The sequence below is a fragment of the Brachycentrus maculatus genome, unplaced genomic scaffold (genome assembly GCF_059751285.1).
Source record: "Brachycentrus maculatus isolate JH-2025_06_01 unplaced genomic scaffold, ASM5975128v1 h1tg000226l, whole genome shotgun sequence".
Classification (NCBI taxonomy): domain Eukaryota; kingdom Metazoa; phylum Arthropoda; class Insecta; order Trichoptera; family Brachycentridae; genus Brachycentrus; species Brachycentrus maculatus.
The window spans coordinates 816,472-832,389 of record NW_028280977.1 but is presented as its reverse complement, the minus strand read 5'-3'; the positions used below and the strand labels follow the sequence as shown (position 1 = coordinate 832,389).

Here is a 15,918-nt window from a genome sequence, read left to right as displayed (position 1 = left end):
GTTTTTAAAAAAAATATAAACAAATTTTTATTTTACTAAAATGTATATTTCTCTTTTATTATCTCAGTACAAAAATTAAAAACTTTTATATAAAAAAAATGATTTAACAGTTTATAACGTAAAACATAACACAACAATAAAAAAATATATTTACTTTTTATTTCCTAATACACATATTGTCATATAAATGCAATTAAGTAATAACAGTGCAGTAAAAATAGAAGGTTTTGTCATTTTTGCAATGCTCTAAACTTAATTGTAGTGGCACGTAGAAATAAGGTACATACGTAAAGTTTTCAGTAATTATTTAGATTTTCCTTCGATATTGAGCCAATCTCGGGGATTCTTTAAAACTTCAGTGAGTTTAGCTTCCTCTGATTCCGGCTTTGGAGAATGCATGTATTCCCATTTCTGAAATCATACAGGATATATCATGAGCATACTGCTAAATGTGACCAAGTTATTCAATTTAATTTTTAAAACTGCGAGTTTTGTGAATTTGCTTCTCATTCTGTTATAATATTGCTCTAATATTCTTTTGAACATTGATATAAAACTCTAGTTCAGAACGTCATACATACATATATTATAACAAATAGCAATTGGGAATGGAATTTTTGCAGATGCTCACAATATGTAATACATACAAATATTGCAACAAATTCATGATTGTTAATTTTAAAACAATCTTTAAATATAAATATGTTTCATAGAGAAACCATTTTTTTAGATACAAAACAAAAACAATTTGTTTGAGAAATACAGTAACAACCAAATTTGAGGCATTTAAGATATGATATTACCAAAGAATGTCAAGAAAAAGTTGTGTTCATTAATTTGACGATGAAGAGGTTCTCAAACGGATGGGAAAATCCCGACAACTTTCACTATTAACCAAAGTAGGAATTTAGAATATCTAGGGTAAGTATTAGGACACAAATGATATTGCTGATAGTACAGTCAGCCTCCAGTAATGGAGAAGCACTACAAGAAGAAGAATGTATAAAACCACTTACTTGATTTAGGATTTTTTTTCATACTAAAATTAACCAAAAAGCTATTATGTAAATATGTTGTGTCGGACCTTATCCCTCTTATAGAAACATAATATATACTTGTAAATTACAATTAATTACGTGATGATTACCTAAATCTGTGAACATCTCAAAATCAGAACATTAGAATACTCACAGCTGTCAAAGGTAAGGACATCAATATAGATTCATATCTCGCTCCAGGAGTATACAATCCAAACTTGGTTCCTCGATCATAGATAAGATTGAATTCCACATATCTCCCACGGCGCAATAACTGCCATTGCCTTTCATGGTATCCATAAGCATCGTCCTTGTGTTTCTTTACTAAAAAATACAGCAAATAAATAAAATTCAAAAATAGAAAGAGAAAGTAGAAAGTTTTCTTTCAAAGAGTGTGCACGCTTCTGGAAATGCAGGTACAGGCAGCGGCTCCTTTTCATCAATATCGACCTCTCCTGCTATCGGTTACACAAGCTTTCGATAGTTTCTATCCCATACGTTGCCGTTGAATGCAAGAAAATTGGAAATAATGTAAAAAAACAGACAAAATGTAACAAATATGCAGCTTAATTCGAACGATAAATGCGGTAAATGGTGATAGAGAAACAATCTATGCGGTTTAATTTAGTATGAAATTAAGTCGGGATAGAAGAAATAAACCACACATCCGGGAAAACGATTATTCGAGGAACGATAGATAGAGGTTGACTGTATACATTACTCACGACTAAACAATATCTCGTAACCCACTTAATAAAATTACAGGGGAGGCAAACAACTATATAATGTCTACACGTTCTGATTATATTTGATATAACAGTTTTTTTTTAAATTAATACATTGACAGTGGATCACAAGCTGTATGTGCGATGGTATTTTTTGTCCAACTTGCAGATCACAAGAGTAATTCATCAGGTTAATTCTATTCTATTCTCGAGTATTACATATTCGCAAGATTGACATGTGAGACCAAAATCTTACCTAATGGAATATAACTAGGAATAACGGCATCTGCACAAGAGGTGACAAAAGCAAGTGCCTTTTCCTGACTTGGAGTGTCTACATCGTCAAAGAATATACCTCCCACACCTCGAGCTTCCTTGCGATGTGGAATGAAGAAATATTCATCGCACCATTTTTTAAACCTAAAACATATACAATCAATATGTAATCTAAGCCAAAATATTTTATTTTTAAAATTAGAATAAGACTATTTTCACTCAGGAAAAATATCAGATTAAACAAACTTTTCATATATGTATTTAAAAGATTTTTAAAATTTATTATTTTTATTTTAGTTTAACTTTTCATTTATTATTTTAATTCTCTAAATTCCCTAATGAAAATATAGCTTTTAAATAAGTTGGAAACATATTGCATCATTACACATACGCATAGTTTTGTATGAAAGTATAGCCTTACTTAGAGTAATAGGACTTGTCATGTTTATCGCAAGCAGTCTTTAGTGATTTATGGAAATGCTTAGCGTCAGCTTCGTTCAGGTAATATGGAGTTAGATCTGTACCGCCTCCAAACCACCACTGGGTGTTTCCTGAAAATAAAATGAAACATTATATTTCCACCATTAATACAACAAAACAGAATGACATTATCCGAGATAACAGTATGCGGTTACACCGTGTTTTGTATTACAAATATAGAATTTTTTCAAATTATTGATTACGAGAATGCAAGAAATTATACCTCCTTTTTTTTGTACTATTTATTTGTGTGATAAATACCTATCAGTTTTGTAATAAAAATATAGTAAAATGAAATGCATATGAGGATAGCATGTGAGAAGACTTAGCAGGCATTCAGCCATATAACTGCATATAGATAATAAGGACCGTGTCAGTCCGCAATGAAACATTGTTTGTCACAAGTGTGTATAGATATTCAGAGAAAAATAATTCCCTGTTTCCAAATACATCGCACGAAGTCGTCATAATGAAATTTGTAAATACAAACAAAATTTATGAACATACTCACCCTCGTTATCGGTTACTTCAAAATATCTATAATTGAAATGAATTGTAGGCACCATGGGATTACGGGGATGAATTACTGCACTAACTCCAGCAGCAAAGAAAGGCAGCTGACCATCTTGCAACTTTTTACCCCTGCAATATTAATTCATTTTAAGTAGATTCTTACTCAACAATATTTGTCCGGAAAGATTAGAAAATACTCAATTTATTATTTATATAAAAAACTGCTCAAAAATAAGGAAAAAAATCTTTTTCAGGCATTTTCTATTACGTCAAATAATTCGGTAGAAATCTCAGATGCACAGATGAAGAGTTTAGATCTGTTGACTTAAAGGTGGGGACTGACGGGAGCATTTCGTCGTAACGTAATGTCGTAATGTCGCTCGCGGCGAGCATTCGACTATGGATGGAGCACTCGGAATGCTGTACTGACTATACGAATGCTCGCATCGTAACGTAACACGTTACGATTCCTTAACATGAATCTCAAGAGATGATGACTTGAACTCGAATATGTAAGGTTTCTTGTAGACAACATACAGGTTCTAAAAAATTAAGGCAATGCGGATGTCTAGTCAAAATTACAAAATGTTCAAAGTGATCAATGAAGTGAGCGAGTAAGGATTAAACGTCATTAATATATATTTTTTTAATAATTTATATTTAGTATATCAATGGATATACAAAAAAGATGTTTTACTGTGGAAACTGCCGAGGAAATATTAATTAAAACTTCATGATATCAAGATTATATCTGCCAATATACGGATAATGATAACACTCGACATTCTTGATGATACAGTGGATATAAACATAACATGGCTTAATACAATTTAATGAATGCTATTAAATTATTCCAAATAACAATGTTATTAGTACCGTGATCTCATTTGTTGGACAGCTCCTGGGGGTAGGTGACCCGATACAACAGAAATATTCACTCCAGCCTTTTCAATAATCCTGCCATCTTGCATGACACATGTTATACCGCCTCCGCCTTCTTCCCGACTCCACTTATCAACAACAAACTTAGTTTCCTGAAACAAAAGAGCAAAAGCTGTATCGTTCTTAAATCTGATATTATGTCAAGACCCCAAAACTCATTGATTGAAATAGTGTTAAGTGTATTATATAGAAATCTAAATTAAATTAGAAACTTACTCTCGTTATCTATAAAAATCACTTTAAAGGATAAGTTTACCGAGTAGCGTACTGTGGGTAGTTCAAGTCTCAATATTTGAATAATTTCTAATCCCTTAATACATTACACACCTACTAAGAAATACATCCCGCAAAATGGTCCAACAGGATATTGTCAGTACTGGCAAGTTGTTAATGCTATATAAATTTTCATTTATCAGGGTAATCGTCATGGTGAACCATTAAAATAAATTAGAAATAGGCGGCGACATCATGCTATCACCTAATAAAATAAAAAATAATAACTTACTCTCTGTACTACATATTTGCTTATAAGAAATTGACGCAAATAGATTTTCTGACAATTCATACCAATGCATGTCAGACTGGAAATCAATAAGACAATACAGAAGATAAAGTACTTACTCAAGGCCCCAGGGGTAAGAATATTATGAATAAGTCCTATTTGACAGTACTATAAGCAATAATTTATGTATAAAAATGGTAAAATTATTATTATTTTTTATTATTTTTTGACATCTCATCAAAGATGAAGAAGATTATGGAAATCTGACTTCCATATTCTTCTTCATCTTTGATGAGATGTCAAAAAATAATATGAAAATAACTCCTGTAATTGGAGATAATCCAGATTTTGTGAACAAGTATTTGGACACACTCAAAATGTTGTAAATATTTTTAAATTATTTACAAAAATACTTCTATTTCATACATTGTATTTCTGTGAGCCTAAGCGGCTCAATATTAAAAAAAGGTATGAAATTGTAGTAGAGTGGATAGTAGAGTGCCCAGAAACTCTGACTCAAGAGTCCGCGACACTAACCACGGGACCATAACCCGAAATATGCTTCTTCTTCTAGCCCCTATCCACACCCAAACGGTGTAAAGGGCACCACATTGGATCAATACAGTGATAGCTTGATTGTGATTATATAAAGGCAGGGTGATAGTCCTGCGCACCAGATTAATGGATGTAGGAATGCAATATGTTTGAAAGGATGCAGATGTAAAGGATATCTGAGTGAAGGACTTTAGTGCTAAGTGGGAAAATAGATGTGGGGAAAAGGAGAGTAGTAGCAATGGCTAGTGCACTCGAGGTTGCATACCTATGCTAGTACTAGCTTGTGTACCTCTATTATGTATGTTTATCTCTGCATGAGTACCCCAAAGAAAATTGACGACAAATTTGGAGTAAATGTATTTATTTGTATTTCTGAAAATTGTTTTGCTTTCTGAAGGCATTTAAAAATAAGCCTTAAGTGTTAGATTGTCTGACATATTTTTTTTAATGCCATAGAGCCCAAAATCTTGCATTTAAAATAAAAGGAGATTGGTTGACAGAATTTTTTTTAATGCCAGAGCCCAGAATCTTTCATTTAAAATAAAAAGAGGTATTTTTGATATTCGTCCGCCTCCGTAGTGTAATGGTCAGCACGCTCGGCTACCGTTCTAGAGGTCCCGGGTTCGATTCCCAAGGGGGGTAAAATAAATATAAGTGATTTTTTCACTGTAATATTTATTCAATACTACCCTGGACTGGTACCTAAAGCGGAGGGCTGATCACCTTTCCTTCATATGTAAACGATCAAGATAACACTGCGTTTATATGACGCAGTGCCCTATGCACCATTGGGGTGCGGATAAGGGTTTTATTATTATTTATAATTATTTTTGATATTTCTGTAATGCAATGCTAATTAATAAAAAAGTGTGGCAAAACGGATTTCAAAAAATTTCTTACCCTATCTTCTTCATCTTCGAGAGCTTTGCAAAACTCTTTTTGAATTCTCAATATCATGAGCTCCATTTTGGTTTTCATGTCATTTTTATTTTTCTCCAAGTCTTCGATAGGAGTGACGGGTTGAGCCATGAAACCATCGTAGTTGACGGATGGTGTTGCCAGGTAAGTAGTACCATTTCTCCGGAAATATGCATATGTTATAGCACCAGTCCCGAAAAATATACCAACGCGTCTGAAAATAATTTAAAGCAGAAGTTTGAGTGAGGATGCATGAACACGACGATTAAAATTAATTTCTTTACACATTTTATAAAATTTGTAAAAAAAGAAAGAAATTTATTTTTTACTTTATTTATTTATTTCATAGATACATATTTGTTTCATGGATAATTTTTTTTATTGGTAGATTTTTTCTCCAAACCGGTTTCGACAAGAACCTTATCATCATCAGGGTTAAACATGTACATGTTTAACCTTGATGATGACGTGGTTCTTGTTGAAACCGGTTGGAGAAAAAATATACCAATAAAATAGTGGCTAAAAACAAAGTTGTTTTATTTTATAAAGATTAAAATAAATACTCATTAGTAACTGAATTTCTATGATTTCGCTGATTTACTTACTATAAGTTTAAAATAAGATTTTCTTTATTATTTTAAATTCATTTGAGGTAATCAGCATTTTTGATAATTTCCAAAAAATGTAATGTTGGAAGTAAACCGATCAAATTTTTATTCCTATACGTTTTTATAAGGTACAAGAATGATAAAAAAAAAAAATTTTAATAATCAACCAAACAATAAATATCTTTTTAAACGGAAAATTAAATTTAAACTATGTATTTTGACACTTCGATAACGTGCTTTTAAGAATGTATATTTCATCATATAAATATAGGTTATGATTTGAAGTCTGATAATGCAGATGTATCAAGAAAATTAATATTAAAGCAGTATTTGAATTTACTTATATTCATGAGATTATTTTTTCTTTGCAGAATGACAGTTAACTAACCTCAATCCATCTCTCTTGGTGATTTGATACGCGCTTTTCGAACCCAATGTCTTTAAAGATTTGGCGACCGATTTAAACATTTTGCAAGTACGATCGGCGTTTTTATTCCTCAAACTGTGACTCGATAAACGAATACACACATCGCAAAACCAGAATAATAGCCTGTTGCGAATTAAAAAGTTTTATATCAGCTGTTTCGGTTTAGGCGGTGAGCGAGAAGATAAGATTGCGCGACGGTGACGCAATAACGGACTCTATCTATCTCGCTCCCTCCATCACGGGCGCCGCCCAAGATAAAGCAATCAGGTAAGCGCGAAAGCGAGCGAGAGCGCCGATCGGGGTACCTTGGCGCGAATAGTACTGCGCCTGTCAGAGTGATATTGATCTCTCATTAGGACCGCATTGCCGTACATTAAGTTTCTGCCGAGAGCTCTCATTCGTTTCAGGCTACCGTTCTAAGTCTGAAGTGCGTCAGAATTTCTCGTACTGTTTACATTTTAGATTCGTAACGTTAAAAAAATATCATCGTGGCATTTTGAACATCGGTCTCTTTCCCCGCCTACTTTTGCAGAAACGGAGAGCCATTGCGCCCACACGTCACTGGACCGTGGCGCAGCGGTGAACGTCGCGCGAGCGAGAAGCGAACTACGGGCGCGGTGCGGTCGCGCCGGTCGGTCGGTGCGCGAGCGAGAGAGAACGTGGGACGTCGGCTCCTTCTGTCGGCGCACCGCGAATCGGTATGCTTTCGCTAGGATCCTGCCAAAACTAGGCGAGAGTTCACCAGCGGGGCACGGTGGCACAGCGGTCGCTTCGCATCCGCGAGTGTCATGTTGTGATACTGTAGTATTTTGATCAAACAAAGAAAACTCGATCGTGGGACTGTAACACCTGTCGTCGCGTTTTGATCCGGAATTATTCGGTCGGTTCGCGCCGGTAGCTGGCTCCGACAGGGCTGGAGACATGAAGAAGTTCACCTTCAAGGGGGTGCTGGACGGGTTCCGCAGCACGGTGCAGGCGCCGGTCCGCGGGGCAGACCAGGAGATCCAGGAGACCCTCCGTCCCGAACATTTCCAACTCAAAAAGGTAAGAACGACAACTTTTAAATATCCCGCTCTTTTCTGCAACACAACTTTCGGCTACAAAAAATAAACCTTTAACCCCTTGAGCTCAAACTTCTAAAATTAAATTTTAAACATCTTCAAATTGATTTTTTTATGAAGATAAAGAATTAAAAACCTTTTTTTAAATTTTTGAGGCATAAAGTTAGGTGGATTTTTTTTTGATAAACTATTTTGAGCTCAACTAAAATATTACGATAATTTTATTTATTTATTTTATTACGATATTTTATAATTTTATGATAATTGTAGTATACACTTAAAACATTATTTTGGATGTATTTTGATTAAAAAATACTATTTTCAGGCCGAACGCCTTGTGAACGTTTTGTGGCGCGAAATAAATTACAGCGTCGCAAAATCATTAATCGAATAATATTATACAAAAAATGGGTAAATGGCGTTTACAATTAATACATTACATTAAAGTATTACAGGATAAAATTTAAAAAAAATCGTTTTGCAACAGAAAATGCTTGGGAAGAAATAAATTCACAAAATCACGTTGTTGAAAATACATGAGATTTTAAAAGGTTAAATTAATAATGATGAATATACCAGCAGTATCATAATTTACTTTGTAATTAAATGTGATAATGAAATCGCTCTTCGATTATGTGTTATTTGATTCTATTATGATTCCAGCTAGGGTCGTGGTGGAAAATTTAAATATTACAATTAACACGAGAACTCCGTACATTTGACAATATAAATACTGTGTATATTGACCAACAATAATCTCCGCATCGGTCGGAGGTAATCATTATTACTTTAGCAGAACACACACACTATCATACATACACTTATCACATTACAATAATGCATTAGCTAGAACCACGCCATACGCCGTCGAATTCATATTTATTTTTTTCATAGGAGACCAGCGATGCGATAATTCTCGATCGCTAAATCGAATTACAGTACGATGTACGATAAAGAAGATTTTGTTCAGAAAAAATCAGCAGATTGCAGCATAATTTTAAATTGAGAATTCTCAATTTTATATGGAGAATTGACGCAATGAATGAATTACCTCAGAGCAAATAATTCCCCGTCATGATGCACCTACCTTCGTATTTTTTTCTCATTAAGTAATCGATGCGGATTACTATTTTTTAACATTTTTTACAAATAAAAGCATTCTACTTAATTCAGAGTGCAAAAATGTTACTGTCTGAATACCTATTGCAAATTAATAAATTTATATTATCCACTGACGCTTCGTGATGGAATTGCATTTTTAATATATTATTAGATTAAAACCAATATTTTAAGCTTTTCCACTTTATTTTTATTTGACCAGCGACCGGGTTTCGTCGTTACCGACATCATCAGACTGGACCAGTCTGATGATATCGGTAACGACGAAACCCGGTCGCTGGTCAAATAAAAATAAAGTGGAAAAGCTAAAAATATTGGTTTTAATCTAATAATATATTCAAATTAATAAAGATGTTTTTTTTTATCTTTGCAAGAATTTATATAATACCACATTGTGTATAAATATATCATCATTCTACTACGTCGTTTATAGATCAGACTAGTCGAAATTATCATGCGTTTTATAGCAAAAATAATTATATTATTGGAAATTAGTCATTGGGAATATTATATATGTGACTCATGTATGTAATATGTTTTAAATAAAAAATAAATAAATATAATAATGGTCGTAACTTAATTCATGTCTTAATTGTGAAATCAAACACAGATTTTTTTACTATCATAATTAAGAAGGTACATAATTAGAAATCAAATATTATTTTTGCTCAAATAAAATTGAGAAGGTATTTAGAAAAATTCCGTTCATTTATATAGAGGCTGAAAACAAAATGATGTGAATCATTATTTACATCGAGGTTATTTAAGGTTTATATTCTTCTTCTTCTCTTTCATCAGCCGTCTCTCCACCACTGGATGTAGGCCTCCTCTAATTTTTTTCCACACTTCTCTAGTTTGGGCTTTTTCGATCCACTTACTACCCGCGACGGGGACAATGTCATCGGCCCATCTTTTCTGAGGCCAGTCTATTCCTCTTCATGTCCCATAGTCTCCTCAGCAGAACTCTGGATACCCATCTGCCCATTCCTTGTCTCGTAAAATGACCCGCCCATTGCCATTTCAGTAATATTTTAACGATATAAACCTTCATATTATTATATTCTCAATATTATTAATATTTTAAAGCATTTACTTTGTGGTTAGTCATTTTTACAAAAATGTTAATAATATTAGTATGTAACCACTCACCGATATTTTTATGTCTACCAGTTACGAGACGTAGCCGTCTCTTCGTCAGGACAATCACTACCACAGCATTGCAAACAATACCACCCTTCACCACCATAGCACCATTTACACACTTAAAACTACACAAAATGTTTAACACATGCGATTTTTGGTCGACCCGAAGACCAACATGCACTTAATTTTTTTTCAGCACAAACATGCGTTACGAGCCGAGATAGTGCATGTTTAATATTAAAAACATTTTTGTAAAAAAATAAATAACTTCATATTATTTTTTGACAGCTCATCAAAGATAAAGATGAATATGGAATTTATGTATTAATTTTAAATCAAACACAGATTTTTTTTTAATCTTGACATTCGTTTGATAATGCCCTAACAAGGCGAAACAATTGTCACAATATAATTTTTTTTATGTGTTTTTGTTAATAAAATACAACTTAGTAGACTCAAAAAATCTGTGTTTGATTTAAAATTAAAACATAAATTAAAATGGAGTTCTACAAATTAAACGCCAAATTCATAAATAAGAATATGGAAGTCTGGGCATTTACGGGGCTGACGACCGTCACAGGCTGGTTTAAGTGATCACTTTACACACGTGTAACATTAACCAATTCTACCCATTATTGACAACCACACTACTCAAATTCATGGAAGTTCTATATAACTCCTGTAGTTGGAGATAATCCAGATTTGTGAACAAGTATTTGGGCACACTAGAAATGTTGTAAATATAAACCGTCATCACATCGATGAAGGTGTTTTGTTGAGCTTTAAATAAAATATGAAGAAAGATTTTATTTTAAATGTCCCAATTTTCTATCGTACAAGCCTTGTCTTTATCCGAATGTTAGAAAAAAACGGTTGAAGTGCCATAAATAATCAAAATAACATGAAATTCAGAGCAGAAAAATGATGAGCAAATATTTATACAGTTTCTAGCGACAAGAACAGACATTTTTACCATCCAAAGTCGCTATGCTCAAAATCTTACCATTTGAAACCGTTTTCCGATTTAACCTTTGATTGATGATCCTTATTGTCAGTCTTGTATTTCGGCATAGCGTCTAGTTCTAAAACGCCCTTTATTTGGAGTTACAATAGCGTCGGCAAGTATCTAACTCACCGAAGTCCAGTTGTAATTTGGCAATAAAGTCTTAATTTGTACGACCTAAAAGTAGCATTTAAAAAATATTTTTTTAAACAAAGATATCGACGTTCATATTGAACGCGAGTTTCACCTCCTTGTTCCAAAACTATCCGCCTCCGCCAAGTAGTGGTCAGCACGTTTGGCCATTGTGTTGGATGTCACGGATTCGATTCCTAGGGGGCAAAATAAATATTAGTTATTTTTTACTGTAATATTTATTTAATTTCACTCTGGACTGGTTCCTGAAGCTCAGGGCTGATCGCCTTTCCTTCTAAAGATCAAGATAACACTGTTTTTATACGATGCAGTGCCCTATGCACCATTGGGTGCGGATAAGGGTTAGAAGTCTTAAGAAAGTATCAAATTATGACTCTTTATATTGAAGATTTAAGTAAATCTGTTGTGACACGTGCTTTAATGCATTAAACATAATTTTATCACCGTTTTGATATTACCATAAAGTGAATGTCGAATCGATTATACAAAAAATAAGGCAGAACTACCATCTTAGACGAATTTGATACTTACCGTTACGATGTAATAGGTACATTAAATGTACGGTACACACTACAGCAGTTTTGCTTAGTAAAATGTTTTGTAAACAAAACAAGTCAGGCCATGGATTGGATAATACATATGCAAGATGTCAAACAATTTGGCTCGCAGCCGCGTACGAGTGCGTGGCCGCCACACTACGCTACGCTCTTATCTGCGCTGGGAGTTGGGAGCAGCACTTGCGTAATGTGACCGCATAAGGAAGGTTGACAATAACATAATTATTTTCACCGTTATCGCCTTTGCCTATTTCAAATGTATTGATCATGTTGAAATGACTCAATAATCCATATTTTGTTCTCAATAAAATACGAAATTCTGTCATACGATGACGAGAAAAAGTATCTCTATTAGCACATTACAGTACATTCGTTTGATAATGCCCTAACAAGGCGAAAGAATTGTCAGAATATTAAATTTTTCATGTGTTTTTGTTAATAAAATACAACTTAGACTCAAAAAATCTGTGTTTGATTTGAAATTAATACATAAATCTCTATTAGCATTTGATTTCAGAAGATTATTTTTTTTTAGTTTCAAACTCTCAAGACTTAAATGTAAGAGTACCTATGTAAATTTAAATTATCTTGGTAAGTCTATTTAAAAACTGTGATATTATAAAACATAGAGTTTTTTTAATGAAAAAGGTATTCAGAATTTTCAAAAATGCTGAGCGGTTCAATTAAATTCTCTTTTACTCGGATATTATGATTTTTTACTAAAAACATACTGTGTTTAGTGTGAAGGTATTAAACATTAATAATAAGTAAAAATGATAAGTAACTAGTCCATAATTAAATAACTACGTTGTCTGTTCATTCTCTCACCGAAATATTTATATTTTAAAAACAGAAATAGCAAATACTCAAATATATTTTATTTTCATTATTTTAACAATATAATCCTACTTTTTTGCTTGAACATATTTTGTGGCTTAAAGTATGCCAAAAGATGTCTTGTAAAATATAAATTACTTGTCTCCAAAATACTTTAATTCATTCATTTTACATACATAAAGGTAAATTTATAATTTCACCTACATGTTATTATTTTTCAGACTACATTGTCAGAAAGCATATTTCTAGTCATCTACTTAAATAAACCACAAAAATAAATAACTAGGTGTAGATGAGAATCTTTCAAAAATGTATATTTATTGTATTTCTCAAATAATCAAAATATGTAAACCCATTTGTTACAAAATCAAGTGATATTTTTCTGCGGATTTATTTGTATTTTTCTAGTAGAAAACATAAATATATCTTTTTAAGGTTTCAAATATTTTGATATGAAAAGTTAATTTTATATTTTGGTGAATAATCGTTCCTAGAATATTATTTGTATGGTACGTTTAATGCTGAGGTCCCCAGAGTAATCGACGTAATATTTCACCGTTTAAGTAGATGCTTTACTTCGGTTAGGGAGGAGCCTTAATAATAATATTACTTATTTCCCTTAAGCTAAGGGATGAACATCTCACCGCAGAATTAATACCAGATACTAAAGCGGTTATTTCAGCGGTTTTAGTTTTGATTGCGCATGGTTTCGGGAATCTGCTCTTAGTCCCTGCATCATTAAAAAATACATTGAATCTAAGTGCAATAATGACGCACCTTTGTTACTAAGAAATTAAAATCTGGATACAGAGATAATGTTAGGTATTTAAGTGGCCACTTTATTAATAATAACTACCTACTTTGATTGTTTTAGGGATTCCAGTATGTTGTAAATAATGTAAATCATTTTGAACACTAAAATACTTATACAATTTTACCAAATAAGCGCTTTAGTTGTATGAACAATATTGTAAATTGTGTGGTATATCTTTTAAATATAGTGCATTTAAGTGCCCTCGAGACGCCATTAAAAAAACGTAACATTAATCGTGAACCCATTTTTTTCAGGTATTAAATAAGTAATGTAATATTTTACTGTTCTTTATTTTAACGATAAGTCGAATTGAGCTTATCTTTCCTGTTAACAATAGAATGTCGGCCATTTTTCTCAGAACATTTTGTTTTATTTGCACTTGATTTAGTTCGAAAAGTCTGATATTCAAACGTAAATATCTTTTTTAACATTAATTTTCACGTATAAAATCTCGATGATAAATGAATAGAATATTACCCACTATATCTTTCCAAGCGTTGCTGTGGCTCAGACTAGTAAAATAGAAAAAAAATAGATAGTACATATTTCTAAAATGTTCAATTTCACAATGCTTGTGAAGTAATGAAAATATTAAAAAATCTTTGGAACAAGAATGCAATCGAAAACATTGAAAATGCTAAGTGACGACAGCTGTCAAGAAGCACGCTGTCCGGCACGAGCATTGTTTTGTATGTTTTGTTTCTATTACTTTCAACAGATGGCGCTGCCCAGGCGCTAAAAAATCTCTTAAACGACATAAAAGAATAATTTTAGGAGATTTGAGATTTTGAACAGCTGAAATTTACATTTTCATTCATAAAGATAAATGAAAACATGCGAGTATTCGAATGCAATTTGGTAGAAAAAATTTAAAGTAATCGGTGAATAATATTAAGATTTTGAAATGAACGTTTACATTTTTTCACTTTGTGTAATACCACTTTGAAAAACACTACTTCGTGACTACCGGTTTCGGAATAATTATTCCATCATCAGGTCAAATGTAGACTTAAACGCAAATTGTTACGGTTTACATTTTTATTTAAACATTAGTTATTGAAGTATTTTCGTGCCGTGTAAATATGAATTGGCCATTATTATAAAGCGATAAAACCTATTTAATCAAGGTTTGCACTTCCTGTCGAGAGCAGTTATTACAATAGTGTTATAATCACCTGCCTGCTTAAATTAAACTTAACGCTATGCTCGATTCAATTTATTGCGAGTGATAGCAATTTCGATACCCGGCTATTCAACTCTTTTGTGACCCAGTTTAGTCTCTCCTACTTAGTGTCATCGCGAGCCTCCGAAGGCGGTTTCACCTACCTATTTGGTGGATTTGTAAAACCCATATTTTCTCACGTAATAAATACTAATAAGTATTTATTACCTGAGAAAATATGGGTTTCGCAATTAGTGTAACGTTTTTTTTTTCTAATGGCATATCAAGGGCACTGAAATACCATATACTTAACGTGACAATGTATTTTTGTCCTCAAAACGGTAAATCTACCAATTTTTACGTAATACAGTAGTATGTATATTCAAGAAAACACGTATTTTTTCATAGTTTTTATGTATTAATTATAAAGAAAATGAATTTTGAAAAAGAAAATAATAGGAATAAATAGTATAAATATGAAAAAAATTATGCTGTTATCTAAAAACGGGACGGTCCCGTTCAAAACGGGACGTATGGTCGCATTACATATACTACATTTAAAATATAAACCATATGGTTTACAGTATTGCACATACAACTAAAGCGGTTATTTAATGGATTTGAAGAAGTATTTTTAGTGTTAAAAAGATATATATTTTTTACAACATACTGGAATCCTTAAATCAATCAAATTAGGTAGTTATTATTAATGAAATGGCTAAAATACCAACCATTATTCCTCTATTAAGATTGTAAGGCTTAGAGCCGACCTAAATAATAGGAAAAATTACCTCATTTGATTTCTCTTCCTCGTCATTAATTTCAACCATTTTATTTCAAATAAGTACAAATGCCTTTTTATTATATTCACAACTAGATGTACATTCATCATTTTGGCTTAGTCGAGTAAAATGGAAAAGAAAGAAAAGAGTGGCACACATTTCTAATATGTTGTCGCCATATTTCAAACTAAGCTACTATGTATATACGAGCATAAAAAAGATTGAAAATGAAAATACAATATTAAAGTGGTTAGAACGAACTGATGCATTGAAAATAAATTGATAGTATTTAAAAATTGTTTTC

General features: G+C 32.5%; 2 protein-coding genes across 8 annotated transcripts in view; one reads left to right on the top strand and one right to left on the bottom strand.

Moving 5' to 3' along the window:
• Positions 1–24: 24 nt before the first annotated feature.
• On the bottom strand, positions 25–7,079 carry Coprox (oxygen-dependent coproporphyrinogen-III oxidase). Its single transcript, XM_088264427.1, has 8 exons — positions 6,945–7,079; positions 5,931–6,162; positions 3,908–4,065; positions 3,030–3,160; positions 2,460–2,589; positions 2,019–2,182; positions 1,192–1,361; positions 25–411 (listed from the first exon to the last, which is right to left on the bottom strand). The coding sequence occupies exons 1-8, from the start codon at positions 7,022–7,024 to the stop codon at positions 304–306; spliced, it is 1,173 nt and encodes a 390-aa protein (XP_088120553.1). The 5' UTR covers positions 7,025–7,079; the 3' UTR covers positions 25–303.
• Positions 7,080–7,803: 724 nt separating this feature from the next.
• Positions 7,804–15,918, top strand: part of Tomosyn (syntaxin-binding protein tomosyn) — a 369,171-nt gene continuing 361,056 nt past the window's right edge. For 5 of the 7 annotated variants that reach the window (XM_088264424.1, XM_088264425.1, XM_088264422.1 and 2 more), the window contains exon 1: positions 7,804–8,027. In XM_088264424.1, coding sequence (XP_088120550.1) covers positions 7,905–8,027 — 123 coding nt within the window. In that variant the 5' untranslated portion in view covers positions 7,804–7,904. The remainder of the gene's footprint in view (positions 8,028–15,918) is intronic. The other 2 variants (XM_088264426.1, XM_088264421.1) reach the window with 1 other exon arrangement.